The sequence below is a fragment of the Phoenix dactylifera genome, chromosome 9, assembly GCF_009389715.1.
Source record: "Phoenix dactylifera cultivar Barhee BC4 chromosome 9, palm_55x_up_171113_PBpolish2nd_filt_p, whole genome shotgun sequence".
NCBI classification, from domain to species: domain Eukaryota; kingdom Viridiplantae; phylum Streptophyta; class Magnoliopsida; order Arecales; family Arecaceae; genus Phoenix; species Phoenix dactylifera.
Genome location: NC_052400.1, coordinates 9,072,239 through 9,098,166, shown reverse-complemented (window position 1 = coordinate 9,098,166; position 25,928 = coordinate 9,072,239). Strand labels below are relative to the sequence as shown.

At 36.3% G+C, this 25,928-nt stretch overlaps 3 protein-coding genes across 6 annotated transcripts in view; 1 reads left to right on the top strand and 2 right to left on the bottom strand.

Annotated features, from left to right (window-relative positions):
* Positions 1-13,015, top strand: part of LOC103716142 (cis-3-alkyl-4-alkyloxetan-2-one decarboxylase) — a 39,130-nt gene extending 26,115 nt beyond the window's left edge. The window contains exons 11-15 of one of the 2 annotated variants that reach the window (XM_039129943.1): positions 4,240-4,392; positions 5,705-5,785; positions 8,961-9,230; positions 11,324-11,574; positions 12,453-13,015. In XM_039129943.1, coding sequence (XP_038985871.1) covers positions 4,240-4,392; positions 5,705-5,785; positions 8,961-9,140 — 414 coding nt within the window. In that variant the 3' untranslated portion in view covers positions 9,141-9,230; positions 11,324-11,574; positions 12,453-13,015. The remainder of the gene's footprint in view (positions 1-4,239; positions 4,393-5,704; positions 5,786-8,960; positions 9,231-11,323; positions 11,575-12,452) is intronic. The other variant, XM_039129942.1, reaches the window with a different exon arrangement.
* An 818-nt stretch (positions 13,016-13,833) lies between these two features.
* Positions 13,834-17,693, bottom strand: LOC120111872 (auxin efflux carrier component 5-like). The gene is made up of 5 exons (XM_039129944.1): positions 16,963-17,693; positions 15,934-16,019; positions 15,689-15,846; positions 14,224-14,300; positions 13,834-14,120 (listed from the first exon to the last, which is right to left on the bottom strand). Exons 1-5 carry the CDS (start codon positions 17,649-17,651, stop codon positions 14,048-14,050), a joined length of 1,083 nt encoding a protein of 360 aa, XP_038985872.1. The 5' UTR covers positions 17,652-17,693; the 3' UTR covers positions 13,834-14,047.
* Positions 17,694-21,975: 4,282 nt separating this feature from the next.
* The window catches only part of LOC103716144 (probable inactive ATP-dependent zinc metalloprotease FTSHI 5, chloroplastic), a 33,907-nt gene continuing 29,954 nt past the window's right edge, over positions 21,976-25,928 (bottom strand). For 2 of the 3 annotated variants that reach the window (XM_008804026.4, XM_039129939.1), the window contains exons 17-20: positions 25,703-25,810; positions 24,933-25,013; positions 23,098-23,170; positions 21,976-22,484 (exon numbers count right to left, since the gene is read on the bottom strand). In XM_008804026.4, the coding sequence (XP_008802248.1) occupies positions 23,099-23,170; positions 24,933-25,013; positions 25,703-25,810 (261 nt within the window). In that variant the 3' untranslated portion in view covers positions 21,976-22,484; position 23,098. The remainder of the gene's footprint in view (positions 22,485-23,097; positions 23,171-24,932; positions 25,014-25,702; positions 25,811-25,928) is intronic. The other variant, XM_008804027.4, reaches the window with a different exon arrangement.

The window sequence follows — 25,928 nt, the reverse complement described above, 5'->3', positions numbered from 1 at the left end:
AGCTTAAACTATGAAATGGGTCCTCACTATGTAAATATAAATGTATATGCTTGTGTTCTGAGGATTTGTGTGCATGTCTGTATAACCATGACCATAACTATCAAGCCTTGTCCACCTTGTCCTAAATAGAAGGGTTTCCTTACTAATCCTTCTTCACTAGTTATTTGTCTAAAGGGCAGCCTTTGCTGTTACTCAAGGCTTTTCAGTTCTTTTCGAAAGCATTCATCCATGTTAGCGTAGGCCTTTCCTTCCTCCTTAGACCCTTCAATGCAAATTCGAGCAGCTCTCCTGATTGGAGCTTTCTCAAATCTTTGTTGCACAACTCAATCTGTTTAATAGTGCCTTGTACTTTGTTGGTAGCAGTCCTATGTTTTTCTCTTGTATACTCATTCCTCCAGCTGAGATACCACTCAATTGCATATATATCCTTTCTTGATTATCATCCTTACTTCCAATGTTTTGAAAATGTAAATGTTAGCAAAATGTTTTTCTTTTCTTTAAGAATATGTGAGCATATTGTGACCCCTGTTGTCCCACTATCCACCCGCTCCAACATGCTCTTTCATGGTCATCATGATTCCATTCCTTCAACCCCTTTTCTGGCTGGTTCGATGCCCTTCCTTCCCCCTAATTCTCATTGACTGAAGAGATTTAGTTTGAGAAAATAAAATTGACCTAACAATTCTCACATCATGAACACCTTTAAACACTCCCACTACTTTTCAAATAGTGCATGAATCTCTTAAGTAATGATTTGCCTCTCCTTACTCCTAGGTGTAGATACCTACAATTTTTGGGGGGAATGGGAGGATTAACCCACCCAATTTACTAAAGGTATTAAAAGATTACAAGCGAAATAAAAAAAGCAAAAAATTGAATGTTGAATAAAGGAAAAGGAAGGAAATAGGAATGAAATAAGATTAGGAGGGGAAAAGAGTCAGTAGCTTGATTAAGGATAGGAGAGAAGTTGGGCACCCCCAAAATGCAAAGAAGCAATGCTTTTCGAAGCCATTGCTGAGGGTGAGCCAGTCTTTAAAGCACATGAGGCTTAAGTGAAGAACCACATCTGGAGAGGAATGCTTTTTCTTCAAAATTATCCTTGAATTTTATTTCTTTCCAAATGCTCTATCAGATATCAATGAAAAGGTGATTCCAAAGAGTTTCTCAAGATGGCCTTGCCCTTTTAATGTGCCAAAGAGTGCACAAAGATCAAAGAGTTGCAGGATGGCCTTTAAGCTACATAACAGAGGATACTTTCCTCCAAATATTTTCAATAAGGATAGTTGAGGGCAAGGTTATTTACAGTTTAGTGCCACAGCAATGTAGAGAATAGCAAGAACTAATCAACCATTTTTATAAGCTAGAACTTCTCTAATGTGTAGCCTATTTTTAGTAGCAAGCCACATTAATGGACCAAGAATTTCTATGCATACTTCAGAAGATATATTTCAGGAACACTTCCTACAAAAGGCCTCATAAGGAAGGGGAAGGAGAGATGAAGAGGAATATGGCCTTGCTGGTAGTCTTCCTGAGGCGAATGGTGCGGCGGACTGTGTCGCTTCCTTTGCAGCTCATCACTCCGGAGCTTTTCTATGGGATGACACTAGCTTCATTCCGCAGGGCCTAGTCCATGTTTGGTCTTCTGACTGCTTGTGGTGTACTCACATCCCTGTATAGTGAGGCGCTGGTGTACCAAAAAAAAGAAAAAAAAACCACTACCAAGAAGAAAAAAAGACAGCAGTAGAAGAGGTCTAGGATTCTGCAAAATTCATGTCAAATAGGAGGAAAGGACCAAAGTCTACCTCAAGAGTACTAATTAGCTTTGATCAATTCTCAATAAAAGCCTTGCATAATTTATCAATATGTTTAGAGATTTAGACCTATAGCTTAAAATCAAACATGTAATAGGAAGATAGATTGGAGAGCACAAAGTCGAGTAAAGTGAGCTAGCCACCAAAGTAGATGCATTTACCTTTCTAGCTTACAAGTCTTCTATCAAGCTTTTCCAGCAACTGAATCTTGTTATTTTTATTTTGTTATTAAAGAGAGGAACATCTAGATAAGTAATTGGAAGATGGTCCTCCTTGAAGAGCATATTCAGAACTAAACCACGCTTGGTTAATGAGCTCTTGGAGAAATTAATTCTTATACTAGATAGTAGTTCAAACTTCAAATCAATAGAGGATAAATTTCAGAGTTCTGATTTAAAGAGTAATCATCCTCAAAAAAAAGAGTTGTATCATCAACAAATTGCAAGCTACAGACTTTACCCTAATTTCCAAAATTGCCTAGAGAATAAACCTTCTTCAGCATAATCCAGACAAATGAGAGAATGTCAGCAAGGACTAGTAGGAGAGAGGAGAGAATGCCAGCTCGACATGCATTTGATCCATATACCCACCTTACCACTAACAAAGACTGCTACTTTCAATTGCAAGTTACAAATTTTATGCTAACTACTAAAGTTGCTTAGAGAGTAAACCCTCCTCAGCACAATCCAGAAAAAATGAGAGCGGATGTCAGCAAGGACTAGGCTGGAGATAGGAGAGAATGTCAGCTCAACATGTATTTTCTCCATCTACCTGTGTTTCCACTAATCACGACTGCTGCTTTCCTTGTGCTGATTATCACTCTAATCTAACTATTCCATTCATAGGGGGAGCCCAATTTTCCAAGAAACAATAGAAAAATCCTAATTACCAAAAGCCTGTTCGAAGACAAGTTTGCAAATGACACACCTGACCTTATGCCACTTGCAGCTAAAGATAAGCTCATCGACTTGAAGTTACTAAACATGAAAAGCCCTTGATGTAGGTAGACTGAGATAGTTCAACCGAATCTAGAAGCAAGGAAGCAAGTTTATTAACCAACAATTTTAGAAATGATCTTAATGATATCATGGATTAGACTAATGGGCGACAATTTTAGGTCAAAATGCTTCTTCTTTCTTTGAAATGAGAAATAAATAAGCATAGTCTAATGACTAATCTTCAGATATCTAAATTTCCCTTGTAGAGATTAATAAAGAGAGCTTGGAAGTCCTCCTTAAGGAAATTATAGCATCATTGAGAAAAGCAATTAGGGAATCTATCATGTCCCTAGGCCTTATCAGTACCAAGAGAGATGATGGCTCTCTTAATTTCATTTGGAAAACCTTGAATCAGAAAGTCAAAACCTCTGCACTTTAAACAAATGAGGCCACTTCTAATGTCCTGTTGGCTTGAATTTTGATAGAAAAAGGGTCTAGGGCATTCTGGATAGGTGGAGCAATTAGCAAATCCTCTAGAAACTCCCTAACAACCTTCTTAGCCCTTCTAACAACACATGCCCATTTATAACTACAAAAATCTCTAGTACTGACGTGTTTCAATGGATGATTAGGAAGTTTTAGTTTAATACTAGAATGACACATGATGCGGGAGATGACCAAGGGTTTGTAATCACAGGCTTGCAACAAATAAAACTATGAAGTCACTTAGCTTGGAGGCGATTATTTTCATGGCGAATTTCTAAGGAGCTTTTCTCCACCTCCGTGGGAAAGGAAAATGATAATCAAGGAGAGCCTGCCTAAAACTTCTCATGGCTCCTCCTCTGGTTGCTCATGCCACTCTTGTAACAACACATTTTTAGTATTAACCATATATTTATGCTATAATGAAATAATGAATTTTTTGATATTTTTGGAACATGACTTTTGTTATTAAAAGAAAGGAATTTTTGCTAAATCACAACCTCATAAACTTGGTAAATGATGGTCTGACCTCATAAATTTTCATTCTCGCATTTGTTTCCTTCCAAATGGTCGAAGTCACAAACTTAATATAAGATGATGGACCAAGGACTATGACATCGTGCTCCCCTCCCCTACACGGAAATTCTAATTTTGCACTTGGTTTTGTCTTGATTGAGAATAAATGCTTGAATTTTTTGCTTGTTAGACGAGTAACTAGTGCTTATGTCTCTTTGTTATTTGCTTTTTCCCCCAAATTGGCTTCTTGATGTTCATGTTGCATGTAGAAATATCTTAACATCACACTGTCTCTCCACAAAATGTTTTTTTGAGTTTGTTTAGCTCTTTCTACACTTGACCACATTGTTGGTATTCCAAGAATGGTCGAATTGTATGGTTTATTGCTTTCAGTATGCTTGGCCCTTGTTTTTTAGTTTACCACATTATTGATTTCAAACAAAGAAAAAAACCTCTTTAATAGGTCTTATATTTTCAGTAATGTGTTATAGGCATATGTTGGAACCATGAGGACGATACTTACCAATAAATCGTGGAAAACTAATACAACAATATGTTGGGGGTTGAGAGATCGTTGGCTAAGTTATGACGGCGTCGAAGATTTTTGCAAGGCCTCAAATCATAAACTAGTGCAGCTGCCTATGGTTTGCTCTCTCTCTCTCTATCTATCTATCTATGACAGATTCCTTTATAATGATATTTTTAGTTCATTTATTTTTTTAAGGTTAACATGTTGATCTATGTGCAGTTGGTTGTAAATAATACTTGTTTTTGTACTTTCAAGTTAAAATGGTGCATTGGGTGAAATGCTACATAAAATTAATAAAGTCTAGCTAATAAGATCAAAAATGTATAAATGTGTGAATAAGAGTGGGTGATAGTGTTTGTAACAATAATCAACAAGCCCCTGTGTGCGTGCATATACATACATGTAAACTTGCATGAATACACATATATTATAGTGTGTGTGTGTATATATATATATATATTTGTACATATGTACATAGGTCATTCATGCCCATCCAAGTCAAATTTTTCATTATGCTCGGCACTTCATGTCTCACAAGTCCTCTTTTGTGGCCTTGGCATTCTTTGCATGTACCTCTTTTTTGTCTTGTTGATGGTAAATCCATTTTAGTCATTGATATGATTACAACTACAAGCCCCTAATTCACAACCTTTCTTTTCTCCATCAACGTAGTTCGTCCTTATTATTGTTACCTCAGTTTCTTTGCATAAGATAGATGCTTTTTAGTTATGCAGGGCTATAAATGATAATGTTTGGATATTTCAATTTTTCCTTGAGAAAGGTGATTAAATAAATAAACTTTGAGAAAAAGAGTTTGACATCGATCTTCAGTTCTGTGAACATGGATGAATTGATGCTGCTTTCTTGGAGTACCAATTCTTCCAAGCACCCTTGCCTTGTTTCAATTGGAACATTTTCTTTCATTTGCACTAGCATACATGCCATGGAAAGTTCCATATACAGCTTTGGGCTTATTCATTTTAACTTGTATACCATCATTTTAATATCCACATACCATACTTACATCTCCTTCAAGGTATTATTTTTGTATTATGTTTGCTTAATATTATTATAAGTTGAGTTGCTTATGTCTGTTGTGTATATTTTCTTTGCACCTGCATTCCTTGAAATCCATTGTTTAATCCATACATCTTGAGCTAGTAATGTCTATATGAATCTCTTAGTCTTGAATCCACCCTCTATTTTTTTGAAATATCTCTTCTAATCTTAACATCTACAAAATCATCACAAATTTGTTGGCTTTGATGGAATTACATCTTGTAGGTGAATAAGGGATTCACATTGCTACTAACTTCTAAGACTGGGAAATCTATGGTCAAAGGTTTCATTTAACAGCTTTGGACGCAAAAAGGAGCATGGAGTTATAATAGTTTATTATAATTTGCTCAATTTCATGGTTTGAGCAGGGTCATACCCCAATGCATGTTGGTTATTTAATACGCTGTGTATACAAAGGATATACAAGATGGAATATATTCTATGACAAGGTTAGCATATTGACATTACTTCCTAATATATGTACATGCCTTAAGTCCAAGTTTAATATGGTTCAGTTTACGAGTCTTATGACGACCCTATATTTTGTAGGCTAATAAAGAAAATAGTTATGTGGAACACAACACAAATATGGGCTTAAGATCAAAATCCCAAAGGATTCAAATTTTAGTTGAATGTTAAAAATGTATGTGTTTATGTGGACTTAATGTCGAGTCAACTTTAAAAGTTTAGAAGATCTACATGTTGCATTATTTTTGAATAAAAATGTATAGTTGTGGACCACAGGCTAAAATATTGTCTGCATTTAGGGTCATACAGATTCAGACGTTTTATGAATCCTATAGATGTATATGCGTAATACATTAACAATAAACTCAAATTTCAACATACTTGGGGTGAAGGTCAGAAGAGCTTGAAATATTTTTTGAATCCTTAATGTGGCCCATTAGCCCGAAGGCCTTATTGGCATAAGATTCAAAATGTCTTGGGAGATCTATTTTTTGTATGAATCCCCAAGGGAGTTGTATATAGTTAGACGATAAGCGTAAGTGTTGTATGAGGCTATGAGCTGTAGGTTAAACACCAACAATTTTTGAATGTCATATGAATCCACGTGGAAGATGTCTATATGTAGACTAAATGCTCAAATGGTCAAACTCCTAAATGACTTGAGGTGGCATTTGGTGACCTAAATAGGATCACCAAGGTGATCTTAGATTACTTGTGATTCTTATCCCGGAGTAATATGATCCCCAATGATTTAAGATCACCGTGTTTGGTATGCACAAGTAACCTGTTTAGTATTCCATGGGAGCCCAAGTTTACTGGCCATTTAATACCAAAATTATCTCTGATATATTCTATAAAGATAAATTTATTAATCATATAAAATATATTATAATAAAATATTAATAGACTAAAATATATATTAATTGTTATTATACAATTAATATTTTTATTTATACTTATAATATGTCTTTTTTAATACTAATATTTATTTTGATTAGAAAAATAAGAAAAATATAAGTACAATAACATATGTCTACTATAATTTAAAATTTTCATTGAATAATAGTATGACAATAATATGATTAATAATATATTACAATATAATATATATCATAAATATAATATGCAATATAATATAATATATAAAATTGATGTAATATATTAATGGTATATGATATACCAATTTTTTCTGCTGAACTAAGGGCCATTTTGTTCCTCAAAGTTTAGCCCAAGATAACTGGAATAGGATGATCTTGGAAACCCGACCTCAAGGAGGGTATCCCATCACTGGGTTGGGCGGCGAGTTGAGGAGTGGGGTTGATTTAGAATCATTACCATGTAGAATCACCATTGTGCAATCAAACTTGATAATCTCATCACCTCCATCCATATCACCCTTGATCTTAGGATGATCACCCCATATCAAACGCCCCCTGAATGTTGTATAGGTTACTTAAGGATGCGTATATCCTTTAGGGTTAGACTCATTTAAATCATGTCATTCATGTGCACCATAAGGCTCATAACAGAACCTATTTTGGTTTGGATTATGATCAAGATATTATGTACTACTCAATACTATGGACCAAAAAAGGCTTAAACATTGAGCCTTCTTGACTCCAAGGTCAAGAATGGGTAAACTAGGCTATGAGCAAGAGTTTCTCCTCAAAAAAACAGACGTTGGCAAAGGCTTAACTGTGGAATATATTTGTGCTTAATCATGGTTTTTAATATTGGTACCAAAACCAATGCCAATGGATGAGTACAATACTGGTACAATGCTAGTATATCGATGGTATGTACAGAAGTTGATAGCTTCAAAAAAGAAAAATAAAAGCTGTTGGTACTCACCGGTGCAGTCGGTACGCATTGTTACACATTAGTGTAGATTAGAATGGCTGGTATATTACCGATGCACTGAGTTTTGTTGGCCTAGCACCCATACTGATGCTAGTTTTATGTCAGAACGGTATAATATTGGTTGCACCATCCCATTTCAATTGTTTATGAAACCAGGAGCTTAATAGCATGATTCTTAGTGACTTAACGAGCAGGGCCGAACCGCCTAATTCGGACAGTGCCGAGCAGACCCAGCGCGAAACCGGATCGGTTCGCCTAATAATTTTGGTTCAACTCCGTATCGGTCGGAACCGGTCGGTTTGGTATAGACTCGGTGCGATCGCACCGAGTTAACCTAGTTTCGAACCGGGTTGACACTGTCGACTCCACCTGATGCTTTTAAAACATCAAGTGTCTGTTGGGAAGCCCGAACCCAACAGCATTTTGAAAGCAGCGGCTCTCTCCGCCACTTTTTCTTCCCAAATACTTCAAAAACAACACCGATTCAAGCTATCAGAAGGAAGATCCAAGGCTACATATGGTGTGATTCCTCTTTTCTATCTCATTCTCTTTTTGAGGGAGACTTGAAAAAATGGCTCAAAAATTGTAAAATAGAAGGACATCATGCCAAAATTTTCGATTTGGGCTTGATTTTATGTCGTAGATCTATAGACGATCTACATGCTGTCATAAACAATTTTAATTTTCGGATTATATATAATTTTTAAAAATTTAAAATATTTTTTTAGATTAAAATATATTTTTTTAAAATAAATAAAATTTTAAAAAAATTTGTAAAATCAGAAACGTATTTAAGGGGCATGCAAGCTACTCTTCATAAAAATTTGGTATCCATTATTCAAGTTTTAATGCGATCATGTGCACAATGGTTTAGGCCTAAATTTGGAAAAAAAACTTGAAAATTAAGTAGCATTTGATGTATACCTGAGGGCCTAGAAAAATATATGTAGTATCCAATGTTGGGTTCTACATGGATCTTAGCTAAAATTAATTTTTTTAAAAATTAATATTTAAAAATTATTTTTAAATTTTAAAAAATAATTAAAAATATATAAATAATACAAAAAATTATGAAAAATTAGTAGTATGTATTACATAATTCAGAAGAAATTTTTGAGGTAGAAATCATATTTTTCTGAATTTATGATATTTAAACATATTTTTAAATTTAAAAATTATTAAAAATATGTAAATAAATAAATAAATAAGGTTATGTATTAGATAAATCATATGCATTTTTTGAGGTATGGATATGGTGTATCTGAGGCACCTTTCGATGGCTACTATCCTACGCAGCTCAGAGTATCTTACAGATCGAATTTTGCTGCTGGCATATTCAGATGGGCTCCTCCACAACCGTATTATCAGTCAGAGGATACATCTCAGAGCCAGAACTTCTGCGAGAGATCCAAAAATGCTTATAATCCGGTGCGCGTTTCTTATGGGATGAACATACAAAACTACAACGCTGCTTAGTTAGAAGTGTGGGCTGATGTGCCTTCTGACTATGCTCATAATCCGGATATCTACAAGAGGCATCGCCACTCGATCCAATTTTAGATATCGGTATGTATGTTGGATTTAAATATATATAATTGATTGTATTATTTTTTTAATTTTTATGTCACTACTTGATTTGAGGATATTTTATATTCATTGTAGAATGCAACATCTCACTAATCATTTTATGATTTGTATCATTTTAAAGCAATAAGATGCATGATCTAGGTTAAACCGGGATCATAGAAATATCAAAAAAAATCAAAAGAACATCAAGAAAACATCAAAAAAATTATTAAATTAAACTTAAAATCATTGAAAAAGTTCAAAAAGAGTGATTAGCAATTAAGTATTCTAGAAAACTCCAAAAACAATTGGGCATGCTGGTCCATGAAACGGCACGCCCTATTCGTACCAGTTCGGTACGGTAATGAACCGTACCAGGCGCCGACCGGCATGGGTCCCAGTACCAGTTCGGCGGACCTTGCAAGTTAGTTGTGTTTTCCGAAGCTATTTTTTCTCCTCTTCACCTAGATGACTCAAGTTTGTGTAGAGAGCCTTTGGGCTTTTACAATGGTTTTGGGAGCTCCAACAGCAATTTGCAATAGCATAGCCTTAAGTGTAAAATCTATCGGTTCTTAATCAAGTTCTATAAACTCTAACAGTTCATGTAGGATTTAAAGAATAAAGCATAGCCTTCATCAAAGAATAAAGCAAGCAGGTTCCTAAAGAGATTGAAGCAAAGATTTAAGTATCAGCATGTTGCAGTCCATATTGGCCTATCAAGTTATGGTGGCGAGCAAGGTTATGCCATGGTATGTACTAATAAATATTGCATGCCATAATTCTCCATATTGGCAAAGCAGAGGTAGACAAAAGGGTGCAGCATGTGCCATGATGGAATGTGATCAATACACCCCTGTATCGGTAATCAAACCATGCCTGCAGGGTATCGATATTGGTATGCTTCCATGTCAGTACTGTACTTTCACATGATATTTCACTTCTGTTTTGCTGTGCTGATGCCAAGAGACAACCTGTGTGGATACAATACCATTGTATTAATAAGATACCGATACTGTTCTAATTATGACCTAACCTACAAGTTTAGAATCTAGAGGATCCTATAGGAGTATGGAAACTCTCTTACTGCAACCTAGCATGACTGGAACTGAACGACAATGATTGTAGGTTTGCAGAAGTATGAGCATTCTAATGGTATCTGTCATCTCCAAGTTGAAATAAACAGCTTTCTTCTTTTCTGGGAAGTTCTAAAAGATAGTTGATACTACCTATATTGGAGTATAGAATCTGATGGTTCTTGATAGTCATTAGAACTCTAATGTGTATGTGGCAAGGCCTGGATTCAGATGTAGAGATTGCAAGATTTTGAATGAGAGAATATAGCGAAGGTTTGGAAGAGATTGAAAGTGGAGCAGAGAAAGACTAAGTCAGAAGTAAGCAACAAATGACTGGCACAAAATGAAAGATGCTTTTATAACCTCTTGAGTTAGCTACTCCTAGCAGAAATTGGAAACATGGAGTATCCATATATTTAGATTTCAAAGGTTGGAGTCTTCCAGCTCATCATGTGATCGCGGATAGACCCTTGATGAGATAAAGGGTTGTCTGGAAACCCTCATAGCTTTTGTTTGGTGGCGAGGTTGCCTCTCCCCTCATTTATCTTCATGGTGAATAGATTCTCATCTAGAGGGAAGCCATGGCCCTTGAGAAGGGCCAGGCTTGACTGCAAAATGCTAGTATGCATTTGGCATGCAGTGATTCATGGCTGTTGTGCCTCATAGTGAGCCACTTCATCCTATCATCGTATCAATAAATGGAGATGGCATAGAAGCACCTTAATTTCCCTTGTTCAGAAACCAGAAAATAAAAAATCCTTGGTATGCAAGCTAACAAATTTGAGGCAAGCTGGCTTTTAGCAAAGCTCTTTATGTTTTTTAAATAAATGGAACTTAAGAAGAGGACTGGTATTCAACAACAGATAAAGCTATAAATGAGGCTTATTGGCTTTTAATAGTGGCATTTGGAAGTCATACTACAAAAAAAGAAGATATGTTGCATTTGTGTTGATTTCCATTAAGTTACTATTCATGTTAGGATTTTAGTGGTGAAATCTTATCTTCTGTTTGGTTTTGCAGGCAGGTCATCATGTACAAGAGGATTCTGGTGAAGAACTTGGAAGGATCATAGCAGAGATTATCAGCAAAAGCAAATAAGTTGCCATGATTTTGATCCTCTCTCTCTCTCTCTCTCTCTCTCTCGCTCTCGCTCTCTCTCATGTGGAACTTTAAAATCTTGACAGACCAAAAGTTAAGCACTGAGCAGCTTCAGCAATGTAAAGGTGATGCATAGTTAGTGGGGTTTAGCGAACTAATAAACCTTGATGATGGTAATATGCTAAATATGAGGTCCTTCTCTTTTATTTATAAAATATACACTACAACTTTAAAGATAAACATAACTTACCTCTTAACCCTTGTTTCTAGATCATTTTTCTTTTTGCTGAAACTGCATTTTATTTCCTTGAAAAATATATTCTCCTACATGTCAATGCAAAGTTTAACTATATAGTTACAGCTTTCCTGGTTGATTATTTGAATAGCTGTTGTCTGGGATTTTGATAATTAGTAGCAAGGCTTTGAATTATACCATGTAGATTTTTGAATTCAGGGGAGTGATTGTTAATGAGCCACGTAAGCTAGCAGATCAATCAAAATGCAGATTGGACAAGAAACTATGCAGATCCCAATGAATTAGTTTTTGCTTATTTAGATGTGAAAACATAGCCATCCATCAGTCAGAGAATCATTTGTATTTTAAGTGATTAAATGTAGACACGATCATTTCTTGATTGATTTTTCTGCTACATTTTTGCAGTTTTACCTCGTCCAATCAGTATATACATTTGCCATACTAAAATGCCTTTTAATCACATCATGCTGTGACTTCTGTCATTTCCTGATGAAATCCTATGACCTTCTTTCTCGAATTTTTGCTTTTCTAGTGAAAATAATGCATAATTAAATGCTTTTATGGACCATAAGGATGTGAGTTCATAGACTGTAATTTGTTATTACAACAAAGCTTAAGTTGTTCCCTTTTCTTGCATGTTTTTCACCATCAAATTTTCTCTTCAGCTGGTTCCTTCCCTTGGGACAATTATAGAATAATGACTCATCTGGAGTATATTATTATTATTATTTAGATATATCGTCAGATGTCTTTTTGAATTTTACCAGAATAGCTTTTTCCTTTTCAATGCTTTAGGTGATGTTTACCTAGCAAACAAGATCTGGAATCTTGATCATGGGAGATTTGCTCCGCTGAAAGTTCAGCCACCCATTGTGGAAAGCAATATTTATATTTGAATCTCCATCCCTTGGTTTCAGGTTCAATGTAAGGAAAAATATTGGGACATGGAAACTCCTTTAAAAGTTCTGTGGGCAGTAGAAAGTTAGTGGAACCAAGTAGCAACCGTAACTTTATGGTTTGTTTATCACTTTGTTTCTGGTAGATCAGTGGAGCTATCACTAGGGAAAGTAATCGCTCTTTTCTTATCTGTTTAATTGGTTATTGGATTAGTGACATGGTACGAATGTCGGAGGATCCTTCCAAGAGGGCTGAAAAAGGTGGAAAAAGCACCATTCAAGCATTTTATTCAATTTGACTTCTCCCAAAAGCATGCATGCTAAATGGAGATGGATCCCATTATATGGGTGGAATCCCTATACTATTTTAATATGTTCAGCAAAACTTTTCAACTCCATTGATGTGCAAAACTACAATTATTTTTGATGTTATAAAAGCATTTTAAGTTCTCTTTGAACAAACCTTGATGTTTGCTTACATCCTTGGTATTTGAATGCAAGACCTTATTCTGGTGCTATGCTAGATGGTCCATGCAGGGGATGGCTGGATTGTGTGTATTTGGACAGAATGAATTATAATTTGGGATAGAACTTTCGTCATTTGTGTCTATCTGGAACTAGTTCAATCTTGCCATCATAGACTCGAATGCAGGATTAGGATCTAAACTTGATTAACTGATTGTAGATTTACAGCCAAGTTGAATAAACTCAGGTGGTGTGAATGCAAGCATCTGAGAGTTGAGCCAGAGAATGCTTCAATATATACTTGTAAAATAACTCTGGTTTGTGGTCTCATGATGAGTAAGATTATTGTTGGTGGGACATGACGTGGAGGGTGAAATTATTGTTCAATTAGCTTAAGCCAGCAGTGTGGCTTGCAATAACCTCTCTAGTAACTGCTTTTTTTCTGGGTTTAGAAAAAGCAATATCTTATAAATCTTGCTTTTATTAAATTTTGTTTGGTTGAAGATGCTAAAGTTTAGTTTAGTTTAAGTATGAGAGATGATATTAAAAAAAAATTCACTCAACTGATCTGGAATTTTTACATGCTCCACTGAATGGCATGGTGTATAATGCAAACTCGGTTTAATCAGATCATATAAAGCAGATTGCAAAAAGAAATTTGGCTGTTACTTATTGGATTAGGATGTGCGAAGCATATGCCTTACGCAAGCTTGGTTTATCCCTCTGGATTCGTCCTCTATACATCAGCTCAAAATGGAATAACGCATTCGTTCATAAACCAAATTATTTCTCCAAGAGAAGATGTAACAAAATGATTTAAGTAGAAGGAAGCATTTAATAAATCTTGCACAGTAGAAGCAATGTTTTCAAGGATTTCTTGTATTCAATCCTCCTACAGAGTTTTCATTGCTGGCTTCCATGCGTTCGCATAGTAGCTGGAGTATCCAAGTCTATTGCCATGCTGTAGTTAGGAAAAGGGTTATTTATTTATTTTTTGATACAGAGAAAAAGGGGGAGTAAAGTATGCCATTAATTGATGAAGCCTAGAGCAAAATAACAAGCAACCAACAGTGGCAAGGAAACCAACGTTCCAAATATGACCCTGCAAAAATGACCAGCATCAGCAAATTCTGTTAAAAAAATCTGCATTAAATGAAAAATTCTATGCAATGCATGGTCTTTTATATATCATTGGGTTAACTTACGCAGTGCTAAGCACCTCAGCATGCAATCCATACTCCCTAGCAAAAATAAATGAAGATATGGATTGAGGTAACGCAGCCTGCACAATCACATAAAGGAAGTGTTAAAAACACGTTGCATGGAATACAAACTCAGTGTGTTCTTCTTACATATGGATATAAAACTACATCCTTCATGGACAACTCGGCAAGCTTTGATCTCTCTCACATTGAGGTGTCGTCGACTCAAGATGAAAAGAAACAGAAATTGAAGAGTGAATTCAAAGTGATTTATGGTATTTTCACGCTCATCGTTGGATGACAGAGTTATCATGCATGTGAGTCAGCTCCATTAGAGCTCATCAAAGAAGCATGAAAGGAACTCACTACGGCGCACTATGGCGAGCAACTCATTACAGCGCACTAACTTGGCGGTCTGATGACACTTATTGCGCCAATAGTGGTAAGAGATTGTGCTAGCTTTAAACTGGTGGCTGTGAACCAAGGCAAAGCAAACATATACTAGGAGATGGGTTCCATTCATTCTGGCTAACCATTTCAAGTTATACTGACCATGATTCATGGGTAAAGATCCTACTTGAAACAAACGGGCCCCCTTCAGTCTGGTTCATTATTTGACATCTACCTAAATACTTTTTGATCTTTTGAGTGGGCCATCTCTGTTGGGTACTTGTTTGAGGCAGGAGGAGTCGAGTTCGATGGAGAAAAGGATGTGAAGATCCATCGAAAAGGGCAAAATAATCTATATGATAAACTATTCTACCAAAAAAAATCCTGTAGTCTTCCCGATGAGCGGTGACTGACATAACCTTCCTTTATCTGCAGCAGGCTTTTGATAGCCTGACTTATTTCCAGTACCTTAGACAATTCCATTCTGAGAGTTAAAAGGACGGCCCCAAACGTTTCTTGCTGTTATAATAAAAATAAAATGCAAACGCGAATCTAGAATCCTCTACGGTGGGTGTTTTGCATGGCAGAGTGTTGTATTACTTTTGATGGCCGCAATCAAAAGATGGATAGATATGCCATGTATCGTATGTAAAGCCATCTTGTTTGATGGTCATCTTGATAGTTGCCATCGAACACTGCACAACATTTTATAGTGCAAACAACGTAGTTTGCATCGTAGAGTGCTGTGTAGCATTGATGGCTATGATCAAAAATGGATGGATATGCCATGTATCATATGTAAAGGCATGAAGCCACTTTGTTAGATATATCAAATCATGATGGCTTCTACCAATGATAATAATATAGTTTTAAAATAATAAAAGTAAAAAAATATGAATCTCATACATTAATGAATGAGAAATACCAATTACTGCGAGCAAGTTGATAGGTAAAAATTATGCAATGCCATAAACCTTATCTTGAAATCATGATCATAGCAGCTATTCTAAGCAGGACATGCAAAGCCATGAATGCCTCAACAATCATGAGCAACGTTGTGTAAATTAACAAAGGTTACCACTATGATCGCCACACGCAGAAAATCACCACGAAGTCCAACTGCGATGGCACCAATCGCCATGGCTGCAGGCCCTGCAACGAACCTTAGTACCATTCCGAAGGCGGTCAAGTTCAGCCCACATGCGATTATCTTCTCTTGCAGTGCCATGAACAGTCCTACTCACAGCAAACTCAGGTGGTTGTTTATTCCAAAAAGGCTTAGAACATTACTAATATGAACTTGGAGAGAGTACATGTCCTTACCCATGCTAAACATAGCCAATCCAGCCCCTGATCTTGACATGATCAACACCGAACCCTCAATGATGCTTGGCATCTCAAAGTGCCACCTATCCGGAACAAAATAATCAGCAGGGACGAAAAAGAACATTATGGAGTATAAAATAGCATTTATAATGTACAATATTATATATAGTACTTACGTAGTTTATAGGTTTTTGGTTTTTGAGAACCTATATGGTAGCTCATTATCTATATATCTAAGAAAGAACCTCTACGTATTTACGGCAAAACATGTTATGGACTTCCATCATGTTGCCACGTTCAATGAATATATATCACTTAAGATGCATTTGATTCGCGACCGAAATCGAAAATGAAATTAGAATTGAAATGGATAGAAATCAGAATGATCATATTTTTCAATGCATCTGATTTATGATTGAAAATGAAATCAAAATGAAATTTGAATACTAGAAAAGAATCGAGACTGAGTATGGAGATATTAGGGCAATATCATTCCCTTTTGTAATCAAAATCAGAATGAAACTTTCTTCAATAAAATGGTGTTGGAATAAAAGTCACTCATTCTTATTTCAATTTCACATTCCAACTCTTCCAACCAAGCCCTTAGTTGCTTGGATGGATGGCATATGTGCTATTTTATGTCCCCCACAAAAAACACACAACATATATATATATATATATATATATATATATATATATATATATATATGGGGATTGATAACCTACTCTCTGTTATGGTAGGTTATCAATCTACCCATTTTTTGTTGGACAAAAAATACCTTTATTTTTTGTAACTTTTAAGGGTGCTTTATGTCTTTTTACAATCTCACATTTACTCACCCTCTTAACCCCTCCAATTAATGCTCTGGGTAGATTGATAACCTACCATAACAGAGAGTAGGTTATCAATCCCCTATATATATATATATATATATATATATATATATATATATATATAACAGTGCAATGGGCTATCTTAGGGTATTAATTATTTAGTGCAATTAGAAGTGACGTTAGGATGTTTACCGATTGGAGATAAAAGCCCAGGCGACGCCGAGAACGCTCGCATAAAAGTTTGGATTGAGAGCAAGCTTGAGCCACACGGTCATCATGAGCGAGCAGAAGGAAGGCCGGCTCGCCACCTCGGCGTTCTCCTCCACATCCTTCGCTTCTGGCTGCAGTTCAACAGACACAACATCACCACCACCATTTGAGGTGGCAGCCACCGTCGTTACCAAAATTCCTGCTTTCCTCAGCTCGAGCATGAACAAAAGGAATGTCATCCATACGATGCCTTGCACCACCGAGAGTTGCACCACAAGGTCCTGCGCCCACCGCCCGTACATGGCGTTGAGCAGCGGCGCGCCGACGACCAAAGTATTGGTCAGCGCGGAGAGCGAGAAGCTGGTGATGGACCAGCCGTAGCTCCCTTTGCTGCTCCACTTGGCCCATGCAGCTAAAACTAGCACTGTGAGGACCTTGGAGATGGCATCGGCCGCTATGACTCGATAGTTCATGGCGAAGGGGTCGGTATGGACTGTGAACTCGAAGGTGAAGAAAGGCAGGGAGAAGTAGACCACGAGGCGGTTGATCGCCTCGCACTGCTCCGGTGTGAAGATCCGCCACCACCGCACCGAGCCGTAGCCAAGACCCAGCGCGACGTAGAGCGGCACCATGGCCACCACCACCTTATATATATCAGCCCACCCTATCATCCTCCTAGGCTCTTCAACTATACTGGCTTCCTAAGAAGTCTGGCAAGGAGACTATGGTAATGAGTTCAATGAAAGTGCATGGTATATATATAGGTTGATGGAATGGAGTGGGGGACATGAAGCATGAGGTGGAAAAGGATGTGGTGCTCGTGGTGCATTGGATTCTAATGCTGTGGATGCTTACTCGAGCACCAGACCACCAGTAGTGGGCAGAGAGAGTTAGGATCTGAGGCACGAGGTGGTTTTGGGGAGGCAAGGAAAGGAGACTTGTAATGAAGCCTTGGAATATGGAATTAGTGGTCAGTCCACCCATGTTGGCGAGGGAGTACTCTTTGAATTATTGTTTTGGCTATATATTCCTTGACGTGCTAAACCAATGTTAGAGGGCAAGAACTTGGTTGGGAGAATATGGAATGCATGCTTTCCCCATAGTGGGGGAAGCTTGCTGCAGCGCATGTCACGTTATTGTTGGATATATTATTTTGTCTTCCTAATTGTGAATGAAGAGAAAAGATACGATTATTGGGAAGGGATTATTATAAATTACGTGAAGTTATGTTGTCATATGTGCTTGCATGCATATTGTAGTTTCTCGTTCGCAGCCCATACTTTTTTGTTGGGTTAGGTGGTGGACATCACGTCAAGGGCTGAAGAATCCAAGCCTGAAAGGAACAATCTTATCTGTCACAAACGCAATCTAGATGTGCGGCTATAATGCGTACTGGATCTCTGTTCTACTTATGTAAACGACATCCTCGTCACTCTCCATTATATTTTATGGAGACAACGTAGTCAAACAGTACGTTGCCACTTTTAACTCTTATTCAACTTTCAGTGGAATTGGAAGATTGCGTAGTGTTTTGACTTTTCTCGCATCAAATGAGCTTCCTCCGAAACCCGCCACATTGTTTCTTTCAGTCTTTGGTACTTTAGCAGACTATCAATCCTTTTCCTTCCAAAGATAACAGATAGAAAATAGGGAGGAAAAAATAAATTCATGTGCATGCTCCAAGAATTGAACTCACAGCCAATCATGTGGCAATATCTACTGCGTTATCAACCTTGCTTCCTCCATTTATTTGATAATTTGTTTTGTCTTCAGATCTCATCGCATAATTGTTGTTTTATTTTATCTTATCCCAATTAGCATTCTACATAGTTAATGAAATATCTCTCTTCATTCCTACAATGGCCTCTTCTACTTTTATGAAGCCGGAAGTCTAATGTTTCTTTTACTTCATTACTTACAACACAAAAGGCTTGCACTTGCCTTGACCCAATAAATTTTTGGAGCAGCCTCTTCATCCTTTTCATGAAATTAACATGACTTTCATGGATCGGCATTCACTTGATGCCACCATATTTTCTTTTTTTGGTGTCATTCACAGTTTTACCGATATCCCGACAAAAATGAAATCCATAAATCCCAAATCAATATGATTTAATTTCTTTTCAAGATGGAATATCCATTGCTAGCTAGTTCTTATGTAAATGAACAGGCCCAACTTGATATTGCCGCTTTTTCTATAATAAAAAAAAAAATCGATGCCGCTGCTTTCAAATTCCACTTTTTTCCTAACAGATAATGTCCTCAAAAAACGTTGGATTTTGAAATGGTTCACCTCACAACTGAGAGCCTTCTCTGATAATATTATTCTGCTTGATGATTTTCTCAGAAATAATACCTACATACATGCTTACTTGATCCTTCTGCAATTTAAATAAGTGTCCACTACTCAGATTCCTCCTCAAGGAATAGAGTTCCATTTGGTGGTTGGTATGCTGACGCAAACCCTTGAATGAGACAGGGTCTCTTATCCTCCCTAGGCTTGAGAAAGATTCTTGTTTTCTAGAAAAATTTTCTCTTGCTGTTCCATCTGGCCTTCCTTTCCCCATCTCAGTGCTAGACCTTCAAGCATCTACTTCCATGTCTTTTCCTTTTCATCAAAACAGAAGCATATGCTTCTTACTTCTTCAATGGTATATGTCCAATGGAACAGTCAAACATCATGGGAAGGCAACCATCCAATATTATAATGTAAAGGCAAATTAATGTATGGAAGCATCACACATGATTGATGTGGTGCCCTTCCAAGTCATCAAACACCATCAACTAAAAGGGCCGGCAGACAAGAATAATAGATTCTATAAGCTGATCCTTTTAGTGGCTTATAGCAGCCTGCCCATTGAAGCATGGAAGCACTTGCACTTTGGTAGGACATTTGCGATTTTTAACTTTAAGAAGACTACAAACAGACATTGTGCACTAACAATGTTCCATATATTGCCACGTGTACTTATGACATCGTCTATGTTGAAGTCTAGCTGTAGTGCACCTAAATTGAAACTGATACAATATAAGAATGGAATCAGAAAGATTAAACATCAAATCATCATAGCAATATCCAATAGCCAGACATCCAGCAGAGGAAAGTTCCTGAAAGCAGCGGCAGGAAGAACTAAGATTTGACATCACTAACAATCTGACGCCTGTAGAAGATTGCATCAAGTTGATTGACAGCAACACAAGCAATCTCAAAAAAGAACTGCTCACAGTTTCAGGTTTTGATAAGACTTTAGAGGAGCACTCAAACTTACGCCTGCCAGAAAAGTCTCAAACCATGTAAAGTAGTTTCCTAACCTTCCACAGGAAAAAATGGAGACATCATTAAAACGAGGGGAAAAAAAAAAGAACCATTTAGTGCCAGGACTAGCACTTGAGTTCACTATTGATAACCAAACTACCGCAAACAACAAAAATTTTTTAAAAAGAAAATCCTGAGTTTGTTTCGCAAAGAAATAGTTTTTTATGTATAGAACAGGTGAAATGATCGCGAGGATAAGATCTATGACTAAATTTTATTGATTTCTAATCTCCTATCATACATTATTCAGTTTACAATCAAATAAAAAGCATAACTTGACAGACGTATTTTCCAGAGGAGATTTAAGACAATTAGGACTGCAGTTCCTGATCACCTTTTTCTCCCAAATCCCACACGTAATTTCAGGGGAAGAGATAGGTTATAATAATAGGCACTGTTCCTCGCATAGATGGATTGATGGGTGAGGAAGCAGCAACTCTTAAACCAGAGCCTCCATCCTCCACTTCTCTCTATCTTGGATCAGGTAGAAATCATTACACTCTTTTCAACCGGAATTTTGCTCATGGGATAGCAGCTTGGCCCATCCAGCCATTTTAGTTTTCATTTGCCGATGGACACGGACAAAGAACTCATCATAGCAAAAGGCCATCACTCCTGTGTTCGACCATACATGGAAAGAGAAGCATGCCTGCACATAAGGTGTCACTAAAAATAGATCTGTTGATGTCCTTGCTGAGTCTGAATAACCATTACATATATAATCAAGATTTTTAAATTCTATGGGATCGGATTGCCTCGGTTTTTCCATGAAATGAGATATGTTGTCATCCCACCTTATCTCTGACAATTGGGATGGAAAATTTCCTGAGATGCTGATCGGAACAATAGGATGACAACTCGATGATTCTGTCCCGACACTTGGGATGACATCCTCTCTCGATGTCATATGAGACATCCCACCGGAATATGAAAGTATGGTAGCAATCATGAACATTCCCTACTCCATAAGTCGGAAAACCATAAGGTAATCAAAATTAACAGCCCAATGCATGACTCTCTCATCATTGCAGGGTTTGAAGAGGGTCAAATATACATAGTATTATCCTCGGATTCAGACAGAATATTTCTATATCTCAAATACATAGCCATCAGATCACAATGAAACAATTTTACTATTGCACCAAATCTCATCCTTCGTATCATCATACATGCTAATTATCAAAATCGGAATAGCTGAATAGAGAGGTTACATGATAGAAATAGTTATATCTGAATTTAGTGCACATGCATGCCTAATTCGATAGTTAAGTATTTTTCATCCTTCTTTGCTTTTTTTCAACCAGCTGCAATATCTGAGAACCTTTTTTTTGTTTTGTTTTACAAAGCAACTTGCATTTTGGAGTCCTCGGAGGATTTTTGTCATCAGATCTAAGTAAAAGACGAGCAATACACATCTACCAAACACTAGATGCATATTGAATGATGCTTGATGCAAATATTTTAGATATCCGATACACATTTGTTTACGCTATCACCTATCATCTCCTTAGGTTCAGCAGCAAAATCATTGGGAGATCATGTGTATCCTTCCATGTAAAAAAAGTATTTTGCTGCAAAATTGATACTTTAAGTAAATTTTTTATGCAAAATTCATTTTCTGTAATTGAGTTATGTTCGTTTATGTTTTTGATTATATTTCTCACCTTTTACACATGCACTTGCATAAACATTTTACTAGCGTCTAGTTAAATGTACAATTAGTAAGAACCTTCAAATATTCATGAAGATCCGCTGCTCAAAGTAAACCTTTGAGGGTGGAAGTACAAATTTTGGTTTGAACAAATCATCATATCCACGAGGCACGCTGCAGAATATATAATTGTAATCAATTAATTAATCAATCATGTATGTGTACTGATGATGTGAAGTTGGTAAAGTCTCTTGAGTTGATGCAAGACCTAACTTCAATTCCCATCTCGCCAGCAGCCGCAGCAGCAGCAGCAATCAGGTAGAACAGCTAGAAATCAGAAACAGTGTTGCTATACAATGGGCCTATTGCCACACTTCTCTAGGAACACGCCCTTCACGCTGAAGTGGCCACTTGACGCAACGTTTTTCCATAGACTCTGACTGGTTTGAAGTTCCCCTTTCCAAGCTTGATGTTTGGTACTAATGTGGCAGTCTTCACCTACATGCCATCAGCCATCTGTAGACACGCTACCCTGCACTGTCAATCACATGTAAACGCCTGAATATTTTGTTTGGCACTGAAAATATACTGAGAAATCGCATGCCCGAAAAGAGTGCTCTTGCTAACTCAGATATTTGTACCACAATGCCAAAGGAATGCTGGTTAAAAATTGGTGCCATAAGCACCATAGGCACAATGCATAGGTGGCTTTAATCCACATGTAGCATCTCTCCAGGTTAATTGCTTCCAAATGCAGATAGATAGGTAGCAGTGGTAACAGAGATTGCCTTATGATGTTTCAAATCGATAACATATCCATGTAAAAGCATCATCCATGCTAAACTTGAGAATATTAGCATCCATGCAAATAATAGTATGAAGTCTTAACCAATTGCATGACTGTCAGGCAAAGGAAAAAAAAATACTTGGAATTCAAACTACTGAGCTTTACTTTTCTTTTCACTGTGCAAGCAATTCAAAAGAATTACATCATCCTTTATCCACAAGCTGTAATGAGAAGATTAGGCAAAAATATCAAACAAATAATAGAAATAAATTCCTCGATAACTATACATCTTCACTCGGTGAGAACTGATACAAAACATTTGAGTTGTATTTGAGCTAGTCTACAAAACCTTGGCCATCATACCTTAAGTTGAGGTACCTAATAGGTCCAATACTGCTGAATTCCCCTCACCATACAGGGAGCTGCCAGAGGTAAGCTGCAGAAAAGACATGATATGATGCATCATAAACTAAATGAAAGTCTTTTTCTTCTAGTAAACGTAAAATATACAAGAATATAGACTCAAAAAATATTAAACAACAGCATAGAAGCCCTGGTAGCAATATGAAGGATGAACCCTGGAATCTGATTTAAAGTTCAAAACAACCCTTTCCCATTTAATCAGGATTTCTTTATGGCCCCGTATCACATCAGCAATGTTTTGGATATAGAATCTCCTTCAATCTCCCTTTCAGATGACTAGGTTGTTCAGTGCATCCCAAGATATTCCACGTAGTTTATCATAAGGCCCCAAATAACCATAGGGAAACAATAATTTAAAAATAATTCCCAATCACAACTGACATCTAAGATAAATCTACAAGGAAGAAAACCTGACCATGGTATATTCTGATTGTTTCAAAGATAACAATTAATCAGTGCTTGCTCAAATGCTAGATCTATATGGACATATTTCAGAAATAATAATGCAAAAGTCAACTTTATCATTGCTGAAACACTATAGAAGCAGAAATTTCATTGGAGACTGGTTATTTAAAAGATCATTACCACAGCAAGATGAGATCAAATATACAATATTCATGAATCAAGTTTAAATGATTACTTCAAGGAAAATGATGAAAACCAGAAAAACTTAAGGCACAACATTAAGGTGAAGGAAGCTGATGAAAAACATACCCTAAGATGAATGTCAAATAAAAATCTAAAAAGCAAAATCGTATTTAAAATCCTTTCTTATTTAGTGCATGGGTAATTCTAAAAGAATTTCTTAGACATTGTATTTAGTAATATAAATTATATATTAGAAATATATTATACCAATACATCATGTACTTTAAAAGAATTTGATACAATATATTACTATGTAAACAGTAGAATTATAAAAAATAATATAATAAATATCAATTACTTATTATAATATAATATAATATATAATTCAATGACCTTACATCACATTATATATTTCAATATCGATATACTAAATATTATAATAGATGTTTAATAAATTAAATAATAATATATTATTAGTAAATTAAATAATAGGGTCCGCTGTCGGTATGGCTCGGGACGCTCCGAACCGGATAGTTCTGGACGGTTCCGCTGACCTTGGTTTATAATTTAAAGGACCATAGAATCTAAAAGGTTCATGAGAGATCTAGGCTTGTTAATGCGTGCCTCTGAGTGCTACTCTATCTAGCAGTTCATAACAAAAATATGGATTGGAGCTAGCAAAGGAAAAAATTGGTCTTTGTGGTCTCAGAAATGTGATAACGCTTCCTTAAAGAAACACCCATTTTTAGGGTGCTAACTAATGAAACCTGCTATAAGATAGGCCATCAAATATGAAAGTCCATGTCCAATACATATCCTTTTTCATTTAAAAAAAGCATTCGTTTAAAAGCAAAGAGTCCCAGTAAAGACAGCCTATCATGAATATTTAGTAAATGGTGAAAGAGACGCTTTTGGATAGAGAACACAAACTTAAGTGGTGCATATTTTTTTCTTTCTCCTTCAATAAGGTCCCAACCTTACATATTTGAAAAATATGTAAGATCATACCACACCATGCAGAGGAAGCAAGGGAAATACGTGACACATTAAAATCTTTTCATACATTGGTGGAATTGCATGCAGATTTGTTGTTTATAATATATCATAAGATTTGTTGTTTATAATAATATCATCAAGCAATCCAATTAAGTCCGTGTGAGATGTTCGAAAGAAATAAAAGAAAATACCTCCTTATAATAATGTTTTGATAGAAAGAATGGTTCTTGCTCTCGAGTTCCTCCATAGTCTTCAAGAATATTTAACAAATCCTGGTGGAACAAGAAAATGAATATAAATGCCTACTGATTAGAAAGATTATGAAGTTTATATAATTTAAATACCTGACTGATTATTGTAGTACCACCCTACCAGGTAAATATTTAAGTACACGAATAATCATCAAAGGTTTTAAAATCTATCAAGTTAAATGTATAAACAGTAAACTGATTGACCAATTATTATTATTTAATAATTCTTAGATGAAAACAATAAACTTACTTATAAACAAAAATAAAAGATACTGAAGGGTAACAATACAGAAAATACAAAGTTCAATATCATGTCATTATGAATCTAAATAACAATGACTGCTGACATGGTGCTGCCATGCTAAGATAGCAGTTGGAAGAAAGAAAATGCTAAGAGGCCCTTCATTGGATGTACTTAAAATATCCCTAAAAAAATTTTCTGTTGCCTTCACCATACATTTTTTATGAGGTTTCTTGTAAGTTCATTATCACACAAGCAATTTTACGTATTCAATTTTCACATACAAATTCTTTTGAACTGATAAAGATTTATGCATCTTTGACTGCAAGGTTAACCTGGTGGAGACTAAACCAAGTTCAAGCTTTCGGTTGGGATATTCAGAATTTCAGACTATGCCAACTTTCATTACTTTCAGCACCTGGATTGAAAAGTATATTTTATAAAATAACTACTAAATGGAAGCACCCACCTTTTGAGTCAGATTTTCAAACTCGACCAACTGCTCCACAATTTTCTCAAGCACTTGACGGTTTTTTTGAAGCATATCCCTAGCCTTGTCGTATGCCAAGTTGTACATCTGGGAAACAAAGCACTCAATAAAAATGGATTTACAATGTAAATCGTCACAACATAAAGGTTTTCAGAGAATGTCATCGGTTCCGTATTTATATGCACAGGAAAGATGGAGGGTCTGG